Genomic DNA, 25874 nt, shown 5'->3' with positions numbered 1-25874 from the left:
TGAGTGCATGAAAATCACAACCTTTCTGAACTGCTATCACTATGTCATTTCACCATTTATTGCCATCATTATTCATTTCCCCTCTTATTTTAATAAAAGCAAAGGCAGACGCTTCACATCATGCACATATGCCATATATTTTGCAGGCCGTCTTTGCTTACAGGGATATGATGTTAGAACAGAATTGAAGTATGATCATTTTAGAGTAAAAACATGTACTTTCATGAATCTGAGAAGTCTGACCTGTTTGTTTCTTCATCAAATTACAGGGGACAACAATTGAACTCACAGGGATTCAGTTTAAATGAAATATGCATTGGTTTTATTTGAATGAAAATGAAAACATATTTTCTCCAGCATTTTGTTTTTATAAAAAATACAAATGTATTCCTTCCACGGTGACATATCAGCAATATTTTACAGGTCCACATTTAAAAGAATAGCTACACTTGACTAACTTTACATGTAACCAAATGTGCAATAAAGAGCGGCTTTAAATACTTTCATATAGAATTTTCAAACAGACAAAAATGTCAAACACTAAGCAAATCAGATGGCAACCAAAACACAGTTATAATATTAAAAAAGTAGACATTCATGCAAAAGCCATCAAGACCTGATCTGACACATAGTAAATAAGGCATGAGTCCGATCAGCGGCCATGGAAAGCATATTAAAATATCTCATGGTGTCCAGAAAGGTATCATGTTATTGACGTCCATGCTCAGCCAAGAATCCAGAACCACAAATTATAAAAGTTCAAGTAATGCAAGTAAAGATACCATAGTCCATGTCAGACAAAATCAAACACAGCTAAATGAGTGGTCTTTGTATTACAAATGATGCTGTTTTTATTTGTGATTGGAAAAACAATTCCATAATGTCTACGAGTCATCCTCTGTTTTGATGACATGGAAGAGGGTGACATTAAATATTACCTGGTGTCCGTTATTCCAGGCATACAGTGACCTCTCTCTGGCATTGTAGTCAAGCATGGAGATATGAAAGTACTGATTGTGGAAAGGAATGTCTGTGTACTCATAGGCTGACGTCTTGGTGGAGTATGCATAGTAAACCTTCGCTCCTGACATGTGAGAGTTGGTGATGTACAGCGTCCCGCAGATCATGAAGGATTCACCTGCATTCCGCTTGGAGTATTCCGTGTTCCAAGTCTTCAGGACTTGCAGGGTGTCCGGATCAATCTGAGAGATCACAACATTGCCTGCATTTTGATTGGTTGCGTACACTACCCACATGCCCAGCTCATCGGCCATGACATCAATGTCGGAGTATCCCCCCCATGAATATGGGTACATGTTGTGGAAGCCGGCAAACTCCAAAGCTCGCTGTGCCAGCACACTGCCTGTCTCAAAGCTGTACTTCACAATAATGTTGCTCTGGTACTTGTTGTAGTAAAGTGATCCATTGTAGACAATGTGATTGGTTCCCTCCCATTTGAATGGGAGGCTATATGTTCGGGAAACCAGCCCTGCTGCAAAGTCTTCCACTGTTTTGTACTCACGCACAATCTTGCTGTTGGTGTAACCATCCATGTACCAAACCTACAGCAGAAAAGATGAAAAAAAGCATTGAGATGTAGCCGAAAACACTGACGGATAAACATGTCAAACATCAAAGATATAACAATCTTTTATAATTACCACATGCTAAATTAGATCAAAAGTGCCCCCGAGAGGACTGCAACATCTCTTCAACATGGCAAAGTATCAGAAATGTTGAGAAAATGTGACATGCTTTTCAACAATCGTGTTCACTAAAATATCTGAATCATTTTCAAAAAAATTAAGATTGGCAGCCTGTCCAGGGTGTTATCAGGGTGTACTGACCAATAGCATAGGCTCCATCACTCCCATGATCCTTAAGCGGAATATGTGGATTCAAAAAATTAATGAATGAGGATTTCCATGAAATTAGCCATTTTCCTAAATACTACTACGGGGCTGGAAATTTGACCTTAACTGTGATTGCTGACAGATCCCAACTAAAATCAAAACTTTTTCCCATCCATAGGCTCAATATACCTGCTAACTAGACAAAACCCACAGTTTGAAACAAGATCATGTTTTTTAGTTGTACATCGGATCATTTTGTTATATCAGAAAAAAAAAACCCCAGAAACATACAGTAGTGTTCAGAATAATAGTAGCGCTAATGTGAATAAAAAGATTAATCCAGGTTTTCAGTATATTTCTTATTGTTACATGGGAAACAAGGTACCAGTAGATTCAGTAGATTCTCACAAATCCAACAAGTCCAAGCATTCATGATATGCACACTCTTAAGGCTATGAAATTGGGCTATTAGTAAAAAAAAGTAGAAAAGGGGGTGTTCACAATCAATCAATCAATTTTTTTTATATATATCGCCAAATCACAACAAACAGTTGCCCCAAGGCGCCTTATACTGCAAGGCAAGGCCATACAATAATTATGTAAAACCCCAACGGTCAAAACGACCCCCTGTGAGCAAGCACTTGGCTACAGTGGGAAGGAAAAACTCCCTTTTAACAGGAAGAAACCTCCAGCAGAACCAGGCTCAGGGAGGGGCAGTCTTCTGCTGGGACTGGTTGGGGCTGAGGGAGAGAACCAGGAAAAAACCATGCTGTGGAGGGGAGCAGAGATCGATCACTAATGATTAAATGCAGAGTGGTGTATACAGAGCAAAAAGAGAAAGAAACAGTGCATCATGGGAACCCCCCAGCAGTCTACGTCTATAGCAGCATAACTAAGGGATGGTTCAGGGTCACCTGATCCAGCCCTAACTATAAGCTTTAGCAAAAAGGAAAGTTTTAAGCCTAATCTTAAAAGTAGAGAGGGTGTCTGTCTCCCTGATCTGAATTGGGAGCTGGTTCCACAGGAGAAGAGCCTGAAAGCTGAAGGCTCTGCCTCCCCTTCTACTCTTACAAACCCTAGGAACTACAAGTAAGCCTGCAGTCTGAGAGCGAAGCGCTCTATTGGGGTGATATGGTACTACGAGGTCCCTAAGATAAGATGGGACCTGATTATTCAAAACCTTATAAGTAAGAAGAAGAATTTTAAATTCTATTCTAGAATTAACAGGAAGCCAATGAAGAGAGGCCAATATGGGTGAGATATGCTCTCTCCTTCTAGTCCCCGTTAGTACTCTAGCTGCAGCATTTTGAATTAACTGAAGGCTTTTTAGGGAACTTTTAGGACAACCTGATAATAATGAATTACAATAGTCCAGCCTAGAGGAAATAAATGCATGAATTAGTTTTTCAGCATCACTCTGAGGCAAGACCTTTCTAATTTTAGAGATATTGCGTAAATGCAAAAAAGCAGTCCTACATATTTGTTTAATATGCGCTTTGAATGACATATCCTGATCAAAAATGACTCTGAGATTTCTCACAGTATACTAGAGGTCAGGGTAATGCCATCCAGAGTAAGGATCTGGTTAGACACCATGTTTCTAAGATTTGTGGGGCCAAGTACAATAACTTCAGTTTTATCTGAGTTTAAAAGCAGGAAATTAGAGATCATCCATGTCTTTATGTCTGTAAGACAATCCTGCAGTTTAGCTAATTGGTGTGTGTCCTCTGGCTTCATGGATAGATAAAGCTGGGTATCATCTGCGTAACAATGAAAATTTAAGCAATACCGTCTAATAATACTGCCTAAGGGAAGCATGTATAAAGTGAATAAAATTGGTCCTAGCACAGAACCTTGTGGAACTCCATAATTAACTTTAGTCTGTGAAGAAGATTCCCCATTTACATGAACAAATTGTAATCTATTAGACAAATATGATTCAAACCACCGCAGCGCAGTGCCTTTAATACCTATGGCATGCTCTAATCTCTGTAATAAAATTTTATGGTCAACAGTATCAAAAGCAGCACTGAGGTCTAACAGAACAAGCACAGAGATGAGTCCACTGTCCGAGGCCATAAGAAGATCATTTGTAACCTTCACTAATGCTGTTTCTGTACTATGATGAATTCTAAAACCTGACTGAAACTCTTCAAATAGACCATTCCTCTGCAGATGATCAGTTAGCTGTTTTACAACTACCCTTTCAAGAATTTTTGAGAGAAAAGGAAGGTTGGAGATTGGCCTATAATTAGCTAAGATAGCTGGGTCAAGTGATGGCTTTTTAAGTAATGGTTTAATTACTGCCACCTTAAAAGCCTGTGGTACATAGCCAACTAACAAAGATAGATTGATCATATTTAAGATCGAAGCATTAAATAATGGTAGGGCTTCCTTGAGCAGCCTGGTAGGAATGGGGTCTAATAAACATGTTGATGGTTTGGATGAAGTAACTAATGAAAATAACTCAGACAGAACAATCGGAGAGAAAGAGTCTAACCAAATACCGGCATCACTGAAAGCAGCCAAAGATAACGATACGTCTTTGGGATCGTTATGAGTAATTTTTTCTCTAATAGTTAAAATTTTGTTAGCAAAGAAAGTCATGAAGTCATTACTAGTTAAAGTTAATGGAATACTCAGCTCAATAGAGCTCTGACTCTTTGTCAGCCTGGCTACAGTGCTGAAAAGAAACCTGGGGTTGTTCTTATTTTCTTCAATTAGTGATGAGTAGAAAGATGTCCTAGCTTTACGGAGGGCTTTTTTATAGAGCAACAGACTCTTTTTCCAGGCTAAGTGAAGATCTTCTAAATTAGTGAGACGCCATTTCCTCTCCAACTTACGGGTTATCTGCTTTAAGCTACGGGTTTGTGAGTTATACCACGGAGTCAGGCACTTCTGATTTAAAGCTCTCTTTTTCAGAGGAGCTACAGCATCCAAAGTTGTCTTCAATGAGGATGTAAAACTATTGACGAGATACTCTATCTCACTTACAGAGTTTAGGTAGCTACTCTGCACTGTGTTGGTATATGGCATTAGAGAACATAAAGAAGGAATCATATCCTTAAACCTAGTTACAGCGCTTTCTGAAAGACTTCTAGTGTAATGAAACTTATTCCCCACTGCTGGGTAGTCCATCAGAGTAAATGTAAATGTTATTAAGAAATGATCAGACAGAAGGGAGTTTTCAGGGAATACTGTTAAGTCCTCTATTTCCATACCATAAGTCAGAACAAGATCTAAGATATGATTAAAGTGGTGGGTGGACTCATTTATATTTTGAGCAAAGCCAATAGAGTCTAATAACAGATTAAATGCAGTGTTGAGGCTGTCATTCTCAGCATCAGTGTGGATGTTAAAATCGCCCACTATAATTATCTTATCTGAGCTAAGCACTAAGTCAGACAAAAGGTCTGAAAATTCACAGAGAAACTCACAGTAATGACCAGGTGGACGATAGATAATAACAAATAAAACTGGTTTTTGGGACTTCCAGTTTGGATGGACAAGACTAAGAGTCAAGCTTTCAAATGAATTAAAGCTCTGTCTGGGTTTTTGATTAATTAATAAGCTGGAATGGAAGATTGCTGCTAATCCTCCGCCCCGGCCCGTGCTACGAGCATTCTGACAGTTAGTGTGACTCGGGGGTGTTGACTCATTTAAACTAACATATTCATCCTGCTGTAACCAGGTTTCTGTAAGGCAGAATAAATCAATATGTTGATCAATTATTATATCATTTACCAACAGGGACTTAGAAGAGAGAGACCTAATGTTTAATAGACCACATTTAACTGTTTTAGTCTGTGGTGCAGTTGAAGGTGCTATATTATTTTTTCTTTTTGAATTTTTATGCTTAAATAGATTTTTGCTGGTTATTGGTGGTCTGGTAGCAGACACCGTCTCTACGGGGATGGGGTAATGAGGGGATGGCAGGGGGAGAGAAGCTGCAGAGAGGTGTGTAAGACTACAACTCTGCTTCCTGGTCCCAACCCTGGATAGTCACGGTTTGGAGGATTTAAGAAAATTGGCCAGATTTCTAGAAATGAGAGCTGCTCCATCCAAAGTGGGATGGATGCCGTCTCTCCTAACAAGACCAGGTTTTCCCCAGAAGCTTTGCCAATTATCTATGAAGCCCACTTCATTTTTTGGACACCACTCAGACAGCCAGCAATTCAAGGAGAACATGCGGCTAAACATGTCACTCCCGGTCCGACTGGGGAGGGGCCCAGAGAAAACTACAAAGTCCGACATTGTTTTTGCAAAGTTACACACCGATTTAATGTTAATTTTAGTGACCTCCGATTGGCGTAACCGGGTGTCATTACTGCCGACGTGAATTACAATCTTACCAAATTTCCGCTTAGCCTTAGCCAGCAGTTTCAAATTTCCTTCAATGTCGCCTGCTCTGGCCCCCGGTGTTATGTGTCGGACGCAGCTTGGAGAACCGACCAGCGTTTGAAGGACCCAGTATGAAATAAGCACAGCACGGTACAAAGGCTAACTGAATTTAATACATAACAGTGATACAAAAAATAACAAAAGAAAGTGCGGTCTGGCGTGGTGCGCTCCCAGCAGCGCTAACGGTCCGGAGCCAGAAGCTGTTCGGACCCAAGGACCCCGCCGACACCCCCCAGGTGGCCGCAACAAACCGAGTCTGTGAAAGAAGGAACCATTATGTGAGTCCACACTCTACACACAGAGAGAACACTTAAAGGTGTACAAACAGCAAACACTTCCTGGCTTGATTACTAATCAGCTTCCCAACCTGCAGGCATGGAACATCCAGTTCACAAAACTCCACTGCAGTGGAAGCCGATACATGACTAACATACAGCTCAATATAATAAAGGTGTGAGGGACACCACATTTACTGACTGTATAAATGTTAGTCACAAAATCTAACGTACCTCAGGAAGTGTGCTGACGAGCGTGAGACCTCACCCCCTCCTCTTTCACAGACCGTGCATCAAACCCTGGACGTTCTCTGCATCCACTGATGATGAGATGGCTCCCGAGACGACGATATCACCCGTCTGGTCACAAGGCAGAGTCTCTGGCAAATACACACTGTATACTCCAGTCTTAAATGCCACCATGTTCCAATCCATATAGATGCACCTCAGCTGTGAGTCCTGACGAGCCGCAGGTGATCAGGGTGAGGTCCTGATAACCTCAGCAACACAGCCACTCAGTCCCAAATGCAAGCCACCTGGAAGGAAAAACAAAAGACAGAAACAAAAAGGCAGCCAGGCCCCCCAGCCATACAACACCCGGAAGACAATTGACTATGGTTGCTGGTGTCGCTAACTTCACATTTCTCAAAACAGAGTCGCCAATAACCAGAGTTTGTTCCTCGGCGGGTGTGTCGTCGAGTGGGGAAAAACGGTTAGAAATGTGAACGGGTTGGCGGTGTACACGGGGCTTCTGTTTAGAACTACGCTTCCTCCTCACAGTCACCCAGTCGGCCTGCTTTCCCGGCTGCTCGGGATCTGCCGGAGGGGAACTAACGGCGGCTAAGCTACCTTGGTCCGCACCGACTACAGGGGCCTGGCTAGCTGTAGAATTTTCCACGGTGCGGAGCCGAGTCTCCAATTCGCCCAGCCTGGCCTCCAAAGCTATGAATAAGCTACACTTATTACAAGTACCGTTACTGCTAAAGGAGGCTGAGGAATAACTAAACATTTCACACCCAGAGCAGAAAAGTGCGGGAGAGACAGGAGAAGCTGCCATGCTAAATCGGCTAAGAGCTAGTAGCTGCGCTAAGCTAGCAGATTCCTAAAAACACGCAAAGTGAATAATGTGTAAATAATTTAGAGGTGATTCAGCAGAAGGAGTGCTTTAGTTAAGGCACGTGAAGATTACACTGGGAAACAAATCGTAATCTAGATAACTAGATCAATCTAACTGCGCAGATTAAACAGCTAACAGATACAGAAAAACACCGCTGTGCTCCGGAACAGGAAGTGATACAATACCGCAGTGAGATCCAACCACCAGTAGAGGCAAGCAAGAGCCAGTAATAAGAGTAGCATCTGCTGTTGACGCTACAAACTCAAAACTATTATGTTCAAACTGCTTTTTTAGCAATCCTGTGAATCCCTAAACTAGTATTTACTTGTATAACCACAGTTTTTCATGATTTCTTCACATCTGCGAGGCATTCATTTTGCTGGTTTGGAACCAAGATTTTGCTCATTTACTAGTGTGCTTGGAGTCATTGTCTTGTTGAAACACCCATTTCAAGGGCATGTCCTCTTCAGCATAAGGCAACATGACCTCTTCTTCAAGTATTTTGACATATCCAAGCTGATCCATGATATCTGGTATGCAATATATAGGCCCAACACCATAGTAGGAGAAACATGCCCATATCATGATGCTTGCACCACCATGCTTCACTGTCTTCACTGTGAACTGTGGCTTGAATTCAGACTTGGGGGTCATCTCACAAACTGTCTGCGGCCCTTGAACCCAAAAAGAACAATTTTACTCTCATCAGTCCACAGAATATTGTTGGGAAAGTGTAGGAACACGGACCCACAACAGGGGGCGCAAATGAACGGACAATGGAGGAGTCAAATAACACTGTTTTTACTGTTGTGAAAACAGGCACAACAACACAGCCGATTACAATATTGAGACTGAGTCCAATTACAACGGTGTCGTGTGGGCAGGCTCGACGATAGGAGACGTCTGTCCAAGTCGAACCGGAACCAACCCGATTTCCTCTGCCACCGAACCCCGGGAATACTGGAGCCGCCAAGTCCCGAATTCCCAGGTGGCCACTGCCTCCGCTCGTCGGATCCGGTACTGCTGGCAAGGAACAAAAACAGTCAGGTGTGGATGCGGCTGCACCCAGCAACACGGAGGGTGGAGAGTCTACCTCCACCTCTCGTTAACAACAATGCAGGAGTGTAGGAAGGTGAGTACTTATCCAACTGTTGTCCAGAAGTCTGCTGTCCTACAAATACTCAACAAGAAATACAACAATGGTTATTTATATGTTCGGGCAGAGATTGTTACCTCTTTGATTAGGCGATATCTCGGCAAATGAGGTGGAGATGCCGTCCTGCTGATATACCTCCCTGTTGATTAGAATCAGCTGTCTCCAGTGATGGGTGACAGCTGTCATCCTGGCTGCTCCTGTAAGGCGGCAGCGCCCTCCGGTGCCTGGAGCCCGCACTCCTGGCAGGGCGCCCTCTAATGGTGGTGGGCCAGCAGTACCTCCTCTTCAGCGGCCCACACAACAAATATTCCTCCATTTCTCTTTAGGCCAGTTGCTATGTTCTTTGGCAAATTGTAACCTCTTCTGCACATGTCTTTATTTAAAAGAGGGACTTTGCGGGGATTCTTGCAAATAAATTAGCTTCACACAGGCGTCTTCTAACTGTCACAGCACTTACAAGTAACTCCAGACTGTCTCTGATCATCCTGGAGCTGATCAATGGGTGAGCCTTTGCCATTCTGGTTATTCTTCTATCCATTTTGATGGTTGTTTTCTGTTTTCTTCCACGCATCTCTGTTTTTTTTTTGTCCATTTTAAAGCATTGGAGATCATTGTAGATGAACAGCCTATAATTTTTTGCACCTGCGTATAACTTTTCCCCTCTCCAATCAACTTTTTAATCAAACTCCGCTGTTCTTCTGAACAATGCCTTGAACGTCCCATTTTCGTCAGGCTTTCAAAGAGAAAAGCATGTTCAACAGGTGCTGGCTTCATTCTTAAATAGGGGACACCTGATTTATACCTGTTTGTTCCACAAAATTGACAAACTCACTGAATGAATGCCACACTACTATTATTGTGAACAACCCCTTTTCTACTACTTTTTTTTACTTCATATTTCATAGCCTTAAGAGTGTGCATATCATGAATACTTGGTCTTGTTGGATTTGTGAGAATCTACTGGTACCTTGTTTCCCATGTAACAATAAGAAATATACTCAAAACCTGGATTAATCTTTTTAGTCACATAGTACTACTATTATTCTGAACACTACTGTACCACTTTATGTTCCATTATTTCAAAGAACAATTGAAACAAGGAACTTTTGCCAATGGTTCTGATTGAAAACAAGGTGTCCAATGTTTTAAAATAAAATACTTACTTTTTATATTAAATTGCAATATGAACACCAGTGAATAAAAATGTTGCACTTCTCAACATAATAAAAGTAAAAAAAAAATAAAGAATTGGAGCAAAATAGATAGAAATTTATAACTAAAAATTCATTTTCTATACCGGCTTATTCCACCTAAGGTAATAGGAACGCTGGAGCGTATCCCAGTGATCTACCCTGGACAGGCTGCCAGTCTATCGCAGGGCCACATGTAGATAAACACATTCACATGCAGGTAGGGTCAATTTAAAGTTTCCAATTCACCTAACCTGCCTGTCTTTGGAAGTGTGAGGAAGCCAGGGCACCCAGAGGGAACCCACACAAATAACAAGCAAACTCCACACACTAAGGAGCAGGTTGGAAGCGATCCCAGGACCTCCTTGCTGTGAGGCAACAGTGCAAACCACTAAGCCACTGCACTGCCTAACTTTAAATTAATTTTCCCAAAAAATTAAGATATCCACAGTGCCCTCCAAAAGTACTGTAACACTTGTTATTTCACACATTTTAATTTGTTTATGCCATTTCAAATAGAAAAAAAAATACAAAAAATAAAAATTAAAAAAATTATTTTCCTTAAACTCAAACTGAAAGCAAATCTCTACAACTTGAAATAAATGAATTAAACATATAAAAGTCAAGATGATGGGTTGCATAAGTAATGGAATGAAGGTATAATACCCGTAAATAATCAGTTTTATTGCCAGTTTTCTTCACACAAGTCAGGGGATGGATACATTAACATTTCCAAGTCACTGAATATCTACTGGTCTTTATTTACATCAATTATGAAGAAATACAAACAGTATGGCATTCTATGGTAAATCTGTATGGAGTGGATATTTCTGAAAAACTGACGGTGCAAGAACGAGAAGAGCAAGGAAAGCCACCAATACAACCCAAAAGAAGTGATAGGCTTCTCTGCCTGTGATTGAAGAAATTGTGCATGTTTTGCATTTTGTATCACCAGTTATACAGCTTCATGATGAAGTGGTATAGAGGAGGATTTTCTTTAAAAAAAAGACAAGCTGGAAGTTGAGCTACAACTTGCCAGAAGGTACATCTGAGATGCAAGCCTAGATCTGATGTTTTAGGTGAAAGAAAATCCTCCTCTGTGTCACTTCATCATGAAGTTGTATAACTGGGATATAAATCAGCTACCAAGGAACAAATGTGTCCCTACCCTGCATTATTCTAGTGACAGAAGGTCCCTCCAGGTAGAAGCCTCTACCATGGCGAGAAACTTGGAGAAACTTTGCATGCCTCTGTGCATTGCAAGTTCCATTTCCTGCAGGTACACCTGCTGTTCACGCATCACTACTTGCAACTACATGACACAATGTATCGGGGGTAGGGATGTGAGGATAGGTGTCAAGAGTCCATCAGCTAGCTTCCATCCAGAGTCAGTTGGGGAGGGAATGGCTGTTTTGGGATGACAGGCCTCTCTCCACACAAGGCTTTGGTAGTTTGCATACTCTATATGGAACTTGGCAGTGTCACTTGTTGGTGGCATTGATTCTGGTGCATGGCACTTTGTGAACAGCTTCATCCGGCCCTCATTACAGCTCTCAGACGAGTAGTAAATACGGCATATCAGTTTTTCAGCAACCTCAATAGCCCCCTTAGATAGAATTGCAGACTTTCCAAGATCCTTCAGAAGATCATGATGCTCAATGAATACACTCCATGCTGACTTCTTAGAGTGGCCGGAGAGGTATGATACAGTATCACACCTGGTGATAGCATGGAATGTTAGCATGGTCTCACACACCTGGCCATAAGGGCAGAGTTTCTCCCAAATGTGAATGGGAACATACTTCAGTTTCTTCACTGTACCAGCCTTAAGGCGTAACTGCAAGCAGCTGAACTTGTTGAAATGTACCAGAAGTGAGATCAGGATATCTGTATTACGAGCTGAGACAACTATGGCTTGTGCATTGCTGTGAATACAGGGAAGGAAAATTTGCGCATCCGCTTCTTCATGATTACATTCCAGCAAAGCTGTAGTCATGTTTGGATCCGTATTTTGTACATCTGTCTCGGCTTCAAAGCCTCCACCAACCACAATGGTCTTATCAGTAGGAGATTCAGCACAATCAGGGCTGTTGACTGAAATAAACATAGGTGCGTCTTGTCCGTGGTGCCAGGAAGTCAGTCCACTTCTGTGGAAGGGGTACATCTCGATCCTCAATCAGTCACTGTCCATTCTCCTTCCTTTGAAGCAAAACTTGCATAACAATAACCTTAACTCACATAAGTACGTTTTTTGGTATTCTCTAGCAATGAACCATCATGATAATCAGTGCAACGTTGGTTAGTAAATTGATTAAAAATTAGTAATAAAAAAAACAACCTTTTCACTTTTCATGCAATCAAACTCAAAAGCAAAAAAAAAAAAAAAAAAATCAATAAAACAGTCATTATTACTATCTGCACAACTCTAAAACCACAACACAGGTGCAGTATTTTAGGTACAATACAGTCCTTGAAAATCACACATTTTCTCCAGGTTTCATAACTCACCCTGTTGTTTCTGGTTGTTGCCAGTGGATCAGTCATCCATGCTCCAAACCGGGTTCCAGATGTCTTTATTGTAACAGGTCCAGTGATTTTCATTAATTTTCCACACGCTGTTAATAAAGAAATGCAGCGGTAAGATGTGCTGTGGTGGTTTCGTCTCTAACTAGATTTCTCAAGCCAATTTCATGCCTGTGCCACCAGAGATTGTGCCCGCCCTGCATACTGAGATTGCATTGGCAGTGAACTGCTTTATTTAACTTGAAGTATATTGGTGCAACAGCTGCTTGGAGCAAATAGCACTGCAGGCTTCTCTTTTCATGCAGTCAGGTCCAAAGGTATTTGTACAGTGACACAATTTTTGGAATTTTGCCTTTGTACACCTCCGCAATGGAGTCAAAACAAAACAATCAACATGCACTTGTATTGTAATTTCAGCTTTAAGATGGCAATATGTTGACCTACGTAGACATATTGACAAGAAAGCTCATGATCCACTGCCTGCTCTACTTCAAAACATGAGGAATGGATTGATTTTTAAATACAAATCATATATTTTACAGCCTGTTTTCTGGACAGAAGTCAGTCGATGGATACAGACACATTTCTAAATCAATGAATATCTGTTGAACTTTATTGACATATTCTAGGCAGCTCAGTGGATAAGGAGCTGGTCTCCCAAATTGTAAACCTGGGTTTGAATCCCCCTCATGCTACCTGTCTGTATGCTGGAACAAGACACTTAATCTGAATTGTTCCAATCCACCCAACTGTAAATGGGTACTGACCTTGTCTGGAGAAGTAACCTCCACTGGGCTGGCATCCCAACCAGGGGGAGTTGTAGACTCTCATCCACTTTATAATATGGTATCTGGACATAAACACTGGCACCAGCGGGCCACAGGGCCTACGTATATAGGACTTACTGTATGATGTATCTGGAGCAGGCAGTTCACAGTTCCTCACTGTGCAAGAAGGAGGCTAGCAAGGGAAGCCATCGAGACACCCATGAGAACTCTGAAGGACTGGCAAGTTTTTTGTGTCTGTGACTGGATAAACTGTGCACTGTGCAACATCATGAAGCTGTGACTGGTGATGCAACAGACAAATGCTGCACTAGTCACAATTCTCCAAACATAGCCTCAGAAGCTGAGAATTGCTTAAGAGCTGTCATAGGTGTCTTGGCAGCTTCCCTCTCTGGTTTTCTTCCTGCACAGTGAGTTTTTGTGAAATGTTAATTCCAGATAGATTTACCTTACAGTACAACCCCAATTCCAATGAAGTTGGAAACTGATAAACTTTATTGTTTTTTTGCAAATATTTACTCATTTTGGAATGGATGCCTGCAACATGTTTCAAAAAAGCTGGGACAGTGGTATGTTTACCACTGTGTAACATCACCTGTTCTTCTAACAACACTCAATAAGTGTTTGGGAACTGAGGACACTAATTGTTGAAGCTTTGTAGGTGGACGTCTTTCCCATTCTTGCTTAATGTAAGACTTTAGTTGTTCGGGGTCTCCGCTGTCGTACTTTGCGCTTCCAGATGCACCACACATTTTCAATGGGCAGCACGTCTGGACTGCAGGCAGGCCAGTCTAGTACCCGCACTCTTTGACTACGAAGCTACACTGTTGTAACACGTGCAGAATGTGGCTTGGCATTGTCTTGCTGAATTAAGCAGGGGCATCTCTGAAAAAGACATTGCTTGGATGGCAGCATGTGTTGCTCCAAAACCTGGATGTACCTTTCAACATTGATGGTGCCCCAGCCTCTCCCTCTGGGTTTGTTGAGCCCGCCTGTCTCCCCTTGGCTCCTTGGCTGCCCCTGCCGCTCCGGGGTCCCATCCTGCACCTTCCCTGGTTCGGGGACCTCTGGGCGGGGTGGCCCATCCATCTGCGGCTACCTGGCCCCCTGTCCCCCCTGTTGGTTTGCTCTTCCCTGGCCTCCGGTGCTCCTCCGGGGCTGCCCACCTCCCCCCATCCCGTGGTTTCCCTGGCACCTCCGCCAGATCTGGGGTTTGGGCTGGGGGCCTGGTGGGGCCGGTGCATGTGGCCTCTTCCCCTTGCCGTGCCTCTCCTTCCGCCTGCTGCTTGGGGTTGGGCCTCACATGTCACACCCTTTTAATGCACTTCACCAGGTTAGCACCTGCACACACATTGTAGGGTTCATATAGATTTGCGGTAGGGTGTTGGGGATAGGTTTGCAGGGCAGTCTGTGGTGCAGCTGTGCGCTGCAGCCTTCCACTGCGATCTCCATCCGCCACTCCTGCCTTGCAATTTTAATGCACACACTTTATTCCTACACGTTTAGTAAACACCTTCACTAATTTAGAGTCGGGGTCACTAGGTGGTGGTGGGTTTGCAGGGCAGGCTGTGGCACAGCGGTGTGCCGTGGCCACCCACAGCAGTCTGCCACCTGCCGTCTCTTGCCCTGCTTTTAATGCAACACTTTATCTTTGCACACTTAGGGGGTCATAAACAGCAAGGGAGATTAATTGTAACAACTATGGTGGGGTTGGTAGGTAGGGTGAGTATGGCATGTGGGGTTGGAACCGGGTGGCTGTGGATGTCTGGGGTAGGGGGTCTGCCTCGCCGGTTCTGCCATGGTCCCGTGGTCCTGCTCTGGACCTGTGGGGCCCAGGGTCCTGCAACCTGTTGTGGGGATGGGTGGTGGCAGCGGGGCACGGGTGTTGGCACTGGGGGGTTGGCGGCTGCTGGGGGGATGGGGGCCATGGTCTCAGCGGGATGGACCCCGCTCTCGCTCGAGTGGTCTCCTGATCATGGGTTTCGATGTTTGGGGGGATCCGGGGTGGGGGTTTGGGGGGCCCTGCTGGCTGCGCTAGGGGGCCTGGTTGCCGTGGGGCCTCGTGCTCTTCCTGGCCCCGGGATTAGGCCTCGCCTCTTGGCGCTGGTCCCCGCCCTCATATGGCTCGGTGGTCCCTACCTTGTGCTTTGGATTTGGTTGCGGTGGGTCCACTGCCCCCCGTCCTTGCCGCCGCTTGCTCCCGCCTTCGGGGGCCGTGGTTCTGGGGCTCCCCCTATTGGTGGGCCTATGCCGGTGCCCTGTGTGCTTCCCTTGGTTATGGGGCTGCTCCCTGTGCCTCTGTGGGGAGGGGTCATTATGGGGGTGCGTTCCAGTGCTGTCGGGCCGCTCCCCTGTTGGTTTGCTGTTCTGCCCTGTGCCTCTGGGGCCTGCCTTTCCTGGCCCCTGTGCCCTTCCGCTGCCCCTTTTCTCCTGGTTCCCCCGAGGCCCTGCGTCCCAGACCCATTTCCGTAGGTGCTCACGGCCGGCCGCATGGCTTCTGACGTGCCGGAGTGGTCCATGTCATATGGTAAGCTTCTGTACTCTTGTCCTGGCCCAACACACCAGCCACAGTAGTGATTGGATATTTAGCTGTGATGTGGGTCTCTGTGTGTGGATGGTTGCATGTTTGTGGCCCTCACCACAATTCGGTTTTTGGGTGCTCTTAAGTGGATTAACACTACTGTGTTCTAGATTAGGGTATGGATGCTCACTAATTAGACAACAGACTGTTGCTGTCACTGTTTGTTCATGTGTGGTTGTTTGTCATGGTATGTTGTATGGTTGGGGCCCCGTCTCCTCGGTGTCTCATGTCACAGTTATTGTCTTCACCACTTGTCTCTCATTCTTGTCTGTCTTTGTGTTGTTTTGGTGGTTGGCCCTTCTTGACAGAAGTTGTTGGCTGGCTTCGAGTGGGATGTTGTAGGCTGATCGGGAAGGGCGGATGGGGGTCACACACACACCACATTCACTCATGCACTACATACCTTCTGTCTTGCAAGAATAAATTGCATATATGGGTATTAATGTTCATAAATGGTTCTGCCAGTGTGGCATTTACCATTACTATATATGCAGGTAGGGGAAAAAAAACATTGATGGTGCCATCACAGATTTGTAAGTTCCCCATGCAATGGGCACTAACACACACCCATGCCATCACATATGCTGGCTTTTGAACTTTGCACTGATAACAATATGGATGGTCTTTTTCCTCTTTTGTCTCTTTTGACACGACGTCCATGATTTCCAAAAACAATTTGAAATGTGGACTCATCAGCCCACAGCACATTTTTCCACTTTGCATCTGTCCATTTCAAATGAGCTCGGGCCCACAGAAGGCAACATTTCTGGATGTTGCTGATGTATGGCTTTCACTTTGCATGGTAGAGTTTTAACTTGCACTTGTAGTGATGAACTGTGTTAACTGACAATGGTTTTCGAAGTATTCCTGAGTCCACGCAGTAAGATCCTTTACACAATGATATCAGTTTTTAATGCAGTGCCGCCTGAGGGATTGAAGTTCACGGGCATTCAATGTTGGTTTTCGGCCTTGCCGCTTATGTGGAGAAAGTTCTCCAGATTCTCTGAATCATCTGATTAGATTATGGACTGTAGATGATGGAATCCCTAAATTCCTTGCAATTGAATGTTGAGAAACATTGTTCTTAAATTGTTGGACTATTTTTCACGCAGTTGTGCACAAAGTGGTGATCCTCGCTCCATCTTTGCTTGTGAACGGGTGAGACTTTTGGGGATGCTGCTTTTATACCCAATCATGACACTCACAATTAGTGTCCTCAGTTCCCAAATGCTTATTGAGTGTTGTTAGAAGGAAAGGTGATTTTAAAAAAAATGCTCACTCCAGCCTGCCAAGTAAGTTTTCACATACAAGGAATTTGATCTTGTGTTATTGGTGCTTAAACAACAATAAGAGAAAAGGAAAAAAAAAAAACTTCTGTAAGAAGTAAAGGAGTCAAATAGACAAAAGTGCAAAACTATGTTTACTGTCAAATAAACAAATGGAATGGGGCTGTGCAGGCATGCAGATGTATAGTACCTTTCAGTCTGTACTTTGTGGGGGTGGGAGGGAGGCAGGGTAAGTGGGGGTTTCTGGCATAATTTATAAGTCTGGCTGTGGACGGAAATAATCTGTTTTTGTGTCTTGAGGTTTTAGTCCTGATGGACCTCAACCATCTGCCAGAGGGGAGAGTGACAAAAGCTTTGTGTCCTGGGTGACAGAGTTCTGCTGCTATCTTCCTTGCTCACCTCAGGGCCCTGGAGTTGTACAGCTCCTACAGGGACAGCAGATTACAGTTGATCACCTTATCTGCTGCATGGCTGGTACGCTACAGTCTGCTCATGTCCTTTGCAGTGGCAGCAGCATACCAGATAGTGATGGAGGAGGAGATGATGGACTCCATGATGGCAGTGTAAAAGTTCACCATCATTGTTTTTGGCAGGTTGAACATCCTTAGCTGCAGCAGAAAGTACTTCTGTTGTGCTCTCTTGATGAGAGAGCTGTCGTTCAGCTCCCACTTGAGGTCCTGGGTGATGGTGATCCCCTTGGTAATGGAAGACTCTACAATGGTGACTGGGGAGTCACACGGGGTGATGGGATTGGCCGAGACTAGGTTCATTCTGAAGTCAACGTCCATCTCCACTGTCTTGATGGAATTGAGCTCCAGATTGTTCTTTTTGCACCAGGACACCAGGTGATCGATCTCCTATCTGTAGGCAGACTCCTACCCATCATGGCAGCATGTATTGCTCCAAAACCTGGATGTACTTTTCAGCATTGATGGTGCCATCACAGATGTGTAAGTTGCCCATGCCATGGGCATGAACACACCCCCATACCATCACAGATGCTGGCTTTTGAAATTTGCACTGGTAACAATCTGGATGGTCTTTTTCCTCTTTTGTCCAGAGGACACAACATCCATGATTTCCAAAAACAATTTGAAATGTGGACTCATCAAACCACAGCGCAATTTTCCAATTTGCGTCTGTCCATTTCAAATGAGCTTGGGCTCAGAGAAGGCGGTGGCATTTCTGGATGTTGTTGATGTATGGCTTCCACTTTGCATGGTAGAGTTTTAACTTGCACTTGTAGCGACGAACTGTGTTAACTGACAATGGTTTTCTGAAGTGTGCCTGAGCCCACGTGGTAAGATCCTTTACACAATGATGTCGGTTTTTAATGCAGTGCCACCTGAGGGATCGAAGGTTACGGCATTCAATGTTGGTTTTCGGTCTTGTCGCTTACATGTAGAAAGTTCTCCAGATTCTCTGAATCTTCTGACTATATTATGGGTTGTAGATGATGGAATCCCTAAATTCATTGCAATTGAACATTGAGAAACATTGTTCTTAAACTGTTGGACTATTTTTTCATGCAGTTGTTCACAAAGTGCTGATCCTCGCCCCGTCTTTGCTTGTGAATGGCTGAGCCTTTTGGGGATGCTCCTTTTATACCCAATCGTGATGCTCACCTGTTTCCAATTAGGTGTTCATTCATCAACTTTCCCAGTCTTTAGGTTGAAGAGGATTTGCAAATCATTGTATTCTTTTTTTATTTACATTTTACACAACGTCCCAGCTTCATTGGAATTGGGCTTGTACTACTGGCAGGTGTTCCTTAATGATTCATGTATTCATCCACTAGCTTGCCTCAAGAAATCTGGCTGTAAAAGTTATGCTTTGTAATAAAATAACCTGTAAGCTTTAGTGCTTACAGGGCTCTAAAAATGGCCGGCTGATGTGTAAAAATGGCCATAATTCCTAAATGGCTATTGTGACATTTTTGAAATGACTTAAAGTGGTATTAATTCTATAAGTAGCTTGGTTTTTAACAACAGTGTAGTGCAGACAGATCCCTTGACTTGTCCAAAGAAATTCAGCTGTCAAAGTTCTAATTTCTGTTCATAATAATTCTTACATTTACTTTGTCCAATCGCTTAGTGGTTCTGAAAATTGATGGACTGTGTACAAAAAAGTCTGTATTTCCTCAATGGTATATTGATATATATTATTGTTGAATTAAAGCTGAAATTCTACCCTACACACACATTTGAACATTTCCTTTCAAATCCGCTGTGGTAGTATACAGAGGCAAAATTCTAAAAAGTGTGTTACTGTACAAATATTTTTGGACCTGACTATGTACTCTTTCCACTATCCTGCCTACCAACTTGTGTTTATCAACTTTGAGGTGTTTAGATTACCTACACCAGTAGTGTCCAAACTATTCCAGAAAGGGCCGCAAGGGTGCAGGTTTTCTTTGCAGCCACTGACTCCAACAGGTGATTTCACTGATTAACATCCCTTTGAGCAGGTGGGATGAGTTCATCAGTGAAATCACCTGCTGGAGTCAGTGGCTGCAAAGAAAACCTGCACCCTCTCGGCCCTTTCTTGAATACTTTGGACACCACTGACCTACACTATGATAAAAATTGTGGTTTGTGCAATTATCCTTGAATAATAAACATGGTTATTTGATTTGATGAACTCAAAATAGGAACTATGAAGAAATTACACATCTTGTTCCGGCACCACTGCTGCATGCTATGTCTCTTACTTAATTTGCCCATGCAGCTCCGGAGCCTGCTGTCCAGGCGCAGTACTCGTTGATAGAGCTCATCATAATCATAGGCCCCAAGTTCTTCTTGGATGCCTGTCAGCACCACTGACAAGTTCCTGATCTCCTCCTTGAACTGGGATATGAGTGCGGCATCCATCTTGTATTGTTCCAGCACAGGGATCAATGGCTTTAGCTCGTCCATCTTGTCCTTAAGCTCCTGCAGGAATGGGAGTGACAGGAGCAAGAAAAAACAAAACAAAACAAAGAGTGATGTAGATATGGGTGAAGGTCGGAAAAGAACAAAAGTACAGTTTGTTTGGCAAAGCTGAAAGAAAGTGCAGTTTACCACATATTAAGTGTTCATTCCACAGGAAATGGATCCCCCCATTATATTTGTACTGTAACATGATGTGATGAGACTAAAGTAATACCCCTGTCACACCTTGATGATTTAGCCAGCGTATGCTGACCATATTAAAAACACTGGCATACGCAGGTGTACATCTAATAAGTTATGGGTAAGTTTTGTGAAAGTTAAGAGCACCTTGAAGCATGCTGATATATGTCATAATACGGCGAGTATGTCAAAAAAATTTGGGCATGCACAATATTTCTGACGCATGCCAGTGCATGGCTGATATGTCCCGCGTGCACCAGCTGTAAGTTGTAGGTAAGTTATGCGATTGTTGACACACCTTTCTTGTAAGTTACTCATAAGTCAAAATACGTCCATTGATGAGGTCCACTGATTGACTCAACAACTGAAAGCTGCAGTCCTTGTGTGAACAGTTCAGACTGTTACAAATATTAAAACCATTCACACACTGAGTAAGTACAACCCCAACTCCAATGAAGTTGGCACATTGTGTAAAATGAAAATAAAAACAGAATACAATGATTTGCAAATCCTCTTCAACCTATGTTCAACTGAATATACCACAAAGACAAGCTATTTAATGTTCAAACTGATAAACTTAGTTGTTTTTGTGCAAATATTTGCTCATTTTGAAATGGATGCTTGCAACACATTTCCAAAAAGTTGGCACGGGGCAAGAAAAGACTGGGAAAGTTGATGAATGTTCAAAGAACACCTAATTGGAAACAGGTGAGTGTCATGATTGGCTATAAAAGGAGCATCCCCAAAAGGCTCAGCCATTCACAACCAAAGATGGGGTGAGGATCACTACTTTGTTAACTACATGAAAAAATAGTCCAACACTTTAAGAACAATGTTTCTCAGCGTTCAATTGCAAGGAATTTAGGGATTCCATCATCTACAGTCCATAATATAATCAGAAGATTCAGAGAATCTGGGGAACTTTCTACACGTAGGCGGCAAGGCCGAAAACAAACATTGAATGCCCGTGACCTTTTATCCCTCAGGTGGCACTGCATTAAAAACCAACATCATTGTGTAAAGGATCTTACCGCATAGGCTCAGGAACACTTCAGAAAACCATTGTCAGTTAACACAGTTTGTCACTACATCTAAATGTGCAATTTAAAACTCTACCATGCAAGGCAAAAGCCATACATCAACAACATCCAGAAACGCCGCCACCTTCTCTGGGCCCGAGCTCATTTGAAATGGACAGACACAAAGTGGAAAAGTGTGCTGTGGTCTGATGAGTCCACATTTCAAATTGTTTTTGGAAATCATGCACATTGTGTCCTCCAGACAAAAGAGGAAAAAGACATCCAGATTGTTACCAGCGCAAAGTTCAAAAGCCAGCATCTGTGATGGTGTGGGGGTGTGTACACAACTGTGATGGCACCATCAATGCTGAAAGGTACATCCAGGTTTTGGAGCAACACATGCTGCCATCCAAGCAACGTCTTTTTCAGGGATGTCCCTGCTTATTTCAGCAAGACAATGCCAAGCCACATTCTGCACATGTTACAACAGCGTGGCTTCGTAGTAAAAGAGTGAGGGTACTAGACTGGCCTGCCAGCAGTCCAGACCTGTAGCCAATTGAAAATGGGTTGCACATTATGAAGCCCAAAATACAATGGAGACCCCGGACTGTTGAACAACTGAAGTCGTACATCAAGCAAGAATGGGAAAGAATTTCACTTACAAAGCTTCAACAATTAATGTCCTCAGTTCCCAAACACTTATTGAGTGTTGTTAGAATGAAAGGTGATGTAACACAATGGTAAACATACCACTGTCCCAGCTTTTTTTCAAATGTGTTGCAGGCATCCATTTCAAAATGAGCAAATATTTGCACAAAAACAATAAAGTTTATCAGTTTGAACATTAAATATCTTTTCTTTCTGGTGTATTCAATTTAATATAGGTTGAAGAGGATTTGCAAATCATTGTATTCTGTTTTTATTTACATTTTTAACAATGTCCCAACTTCACTGGAATTGGGGTTGTATAATGTCTTAATTTTACCTGTTTGTTTCAGTCAGATTCATCATCACAGCCTGACAAGAACTAGAACTAGAAATTGGGGGGACAAAGTGCGAGGCCCATAGGGCCGAAGCCCATTGGCTGCTTTAGGCCCCCAGAAGCCAACAGTTTCTAGATGCATTCAGATGCATTCTGAGCATCCAGAACAGTAATTTTAATGTTTTGAGAAGACCATAAAGTGGACACCATTTGACTTATACAATTTGAAACTGTGGATATAAGTACTTTATTCTGAGAGTCGCCAGCATTGAATTTATTAACATCCTGGTGTAAATAAGGTATCACCACATGTGTAGAACTCAAAAAGAATGATAGGTTGAGTTCTCATTAAAAAAAAACAACTGCAATGTGGTAAAATGTATTCATAAATATGAAAGAACAGGCTCTTAAACAGGTGTTGTAAACAAGTCAGTGCTGCTAAAAATACAAACTTGCAGAAACAAAGATACTATTCTGACATGGTTTTGCACATAAGACTGACATGGTTTTGCACATAAGACTGGCATAGCATGTTTCAAGTACCCACATATATGTCAGAAGGTGGGGGGACATACCATATTCTGCCCCCCCGGTTGAAAAGGTGGGGGGACATGTCCCCCCTATCCGCCACCAAATTGCGTCCATGGACAGCTGCATAACTTATTCAATGTATTTAGTGTACTTCTCAGGTTTAAAACTGTTTAAAAATGTTTGGTTCATGGTTTGTCTTCCATATTTTAATGTTCAATGGATATATTTAAAAATAAAATCGCCTTAGAACTAATAAGATAATTATTAAAGAGGTAATTTTGTAGAAAATCACCTTTCACATTCTCGCACAGTTTTTCTACATACTTCACCCCAATTCTTGATCACTTTCAGCAACCTATAGTAATGCAGGTCGGCTCTCTGTCTGACCGAATGTGGCAGCCGATGTTGCAGTAATTCACCATGACAGCATTTGAATGCTAAATATAGATGCAGGTACAAACAGAATGGATAGTGGCATACCGCGGAGATGGCCACTTCCTCCTTTTATCCATATCAATCATCACAGACACACTGGCATCTAAATAAGACCTCCTTCTATTGGAAATACTTTAATTCCTTATTGTGGAAACTCTTTGTGAATAAATTCAGCATTTTTGAAGAAGTCCCTTGGTGTAATAAGATGCTCCGGGTGCTTTTTTCTGTCCTACTGTCACTTTGGCAGGATTACCTAGGAAAAAAAAAAATCACTTATTTTAAAAGCTGGAAAGCTGTATTAGCATCACAGTGCTCCATTTACTCACAATCAGTGTTCACAGCGATCTGTCATTCAGTTTTCTGCTTGCGATGAAAATAAATCTCATCAATGATCCACCGACAAAAAAGAAAAAAAAAAAAGAGAAAGGATTGTTAAGTGGCTAAGCAATGTGCTGACTTGACCTGTCCGGCCCGACCCATCCGGTATCCACTCTGTAGAGGCCATCAGTTCCTACTTATACACTAATATGCCAGAGCTGCCAACCGTCCCGCATTGGGCTTGACATTCCCAGTATTTTCCCGCTGTGTCCTGCATCCCACAAATGTGGGAAGCCCATTAGTCCCGCAGTTGTGTGGGTCCAGGCACACCCCTGGACCCCCCCCCCCCCCCCACAGTTATGCTTTGCGCTGTTGACACTCGCGGCCACATGTGGGTGTCCTGCATTGGTAAATTCAAATTTTGGTAGGTATGATATCCATTTAATGCTTTGTCCCCACGCCAGCAACCGAGTTGGAAGTTCATGCTTAGTCCTATGACATTTATGCACCGCTGTGTATGCACACAAAGAATGTAACAACAGTTTATTAAAGAGACAGAACCAGGAATTTTGTCCACTTTCTTTAACATTGCAAGAGCCACAAAATCTGGATTTTTCTTCAGCTCGGCACCAAATCTCTTAGATATTAACACTCTACATATGCCTAATCAAAAATAAATAAATAAATCTGTGTGTTATTGCTTGAGAAATTCACAGAAATGTTGAAAAATATCCTATCTCACGATTTTAAAGGTTGAAAAAATGTATTTACACAGATAAATGGTACAAAGATTAATTCTGAAGTAGATCCAAATACAGGGTTGGATCAAGGATTAAAAAAAAAGAGAAAAGAGCACTTCAAGCGTTGGCAGAAGAATGCACACTCTATGTGCCAATCTAGTTTCACATTGTGGGCAGCCTCAGTTTATTCCTATATTTCTCTGGCAGTTTAATTATTTGTATTCTATTGGTTATCAACCTTTTTTCCTTGCCACTGCTATATATTTTTGTATGTTTGCCATGCAAGTGGTTGCTCCATATGGTTACTTTTCTTACTAATTCACTGATTAGCAACTTGCCCCACCAGAGATTGACTCCAACTCCCAGACCAGCTGTGCCGTGCACTCCACATGGTGCAAATGCTGCAGGAAAACACCCTCAGAACCAGTATTGCTGCCACTTTCTGAACTACAGTAAAAACTAAGTCCCTTTGGCTGCTCCCTTATTTGCATTCAGGGTCACCTTAGCAAATCTGAGGAGGATCTGCATGTTGAATTGACACAAATTTTACACCAGATGCCCTTCCTGACGCAACTTCACATTACATGGCAGGGATGGGGTTTGAACCAGGAACCTTGTGCACTGAAACCAAGTGCAATATCTACTATACTATATAATTTCATGTATATTGTGAGGTTCACATAGTGACACACAACTTAATGACTTTATGTGGTGCAAAAAAAGGTTACTCTATTTTATTATATAATGAGGACAATATTACATCATATGCCAAAGCACAACTCCAGCAATTCAGGTCACACACCTGCTTCTCTAACCTTCCCAGCATGAATGCTATTTGTTCAATTCTCCAGTCACACAGGAAAATCACAACAGCTGCTAAGCATGGTCCTGCTCCCAGTGTGCACCTGAGCACACTGCATGACAGCAACCTGACATATGTGTATGAATCACTGTAAATCACTCTGACCTTCTACATCAGATTTGAAAGCTCTCCAAGTATATACTGTATTGATGTCAGCATGGGAAAGCAATTTCCCCCTGCGCCCCATAATAAAATTAATTTATGTTTGGCATTGTTATATTGTAGCAAAAACCTTTTGATACAATGTTGTGTTTTGATGCCATGGTCTTGAGCCTGCACTAATTAAATACATAGATGATTTTCATGTTTGTACTAAAGTCAATTCAAACTCTTGTTTGTTTGTTTGTTTGTTTTGTCATAGCAGATTTAAAAGAACTACTACTACTGTCCAAAGTACACCAGAGTTACAACTACTCCATCCATTTTCTAAACCCACTTGTTCCAGTTAAGGGTCACGGGTGGCTGGCGCCTAGACAGGCTGCCGACAGGACATGTCTTTGGAAGTGGGAGGAAGCCAGAGCAGCTACAGGAAACACACACAAACATGGGGAGAATATGCAAAATCCACACAAAAAGGACAAGGTCAGAATTGAACCCAGAACCATCTTGCTGTGAGACAACAGTGCTAACCATCTCAAATAATACACAAGATCCAACCAAACCAAATTTGTGTCATTGTTATGTACTGCCATTGCTGATATTGATCTAGA

At 42.7% G+C, this 25874-nt stretch overlaps 1 protein-coding gene across 1 annotated transcript in view; it reads right to left on the bottom strand.

The window, feature by feature from the left end:
- Positions 1-294: 294 nt before the first annotated feature.
- Positions 295-25874, bottom strand: part of olfm3a (olfactomedin 3a) — a 189223-nt gene continuing 163643 nt past the window's right edge. The window contains exons 4-6 of the mRNA XM_034171624.1: positions 19878-20097; positions 12501-12607; positions 295-1562 (exon numbers count right to left, since the gene is read on the bottom strand). Of these exons, the coding sequence (XP_034027515.1) occupies positions 885-1562; positions 12501-12607; positions 19878-20097 (1005 nt within the window). The 3' untranslated portion in view covers positions 295-884. The remainder of the gene's footprint in view (positions 1563-12500; positions 12608-19877; positions 20098-25874) is intronic.

This window comes from Thalassophryne amazonica, chromosome 1 (assembly GCF_902500255.1).
Source record: "Thalassophryne amazonica chromosome 1, fThaAma1.1, whole genome shotgun sequence".
In the NCBI taxonomy this organism is placed as follows: domain Eukaryota; kingdom Metazoa; phylum Chordata; class Actinopteri; order Batrachoidiformes; family Batrachoididae; genus Thalassophryne; species Thalassophryne amazonica.
Note: the sequence above shows the minus strand (reverse complement) of the source record. Positions and strands in the feature narration are given on the sequence as shown.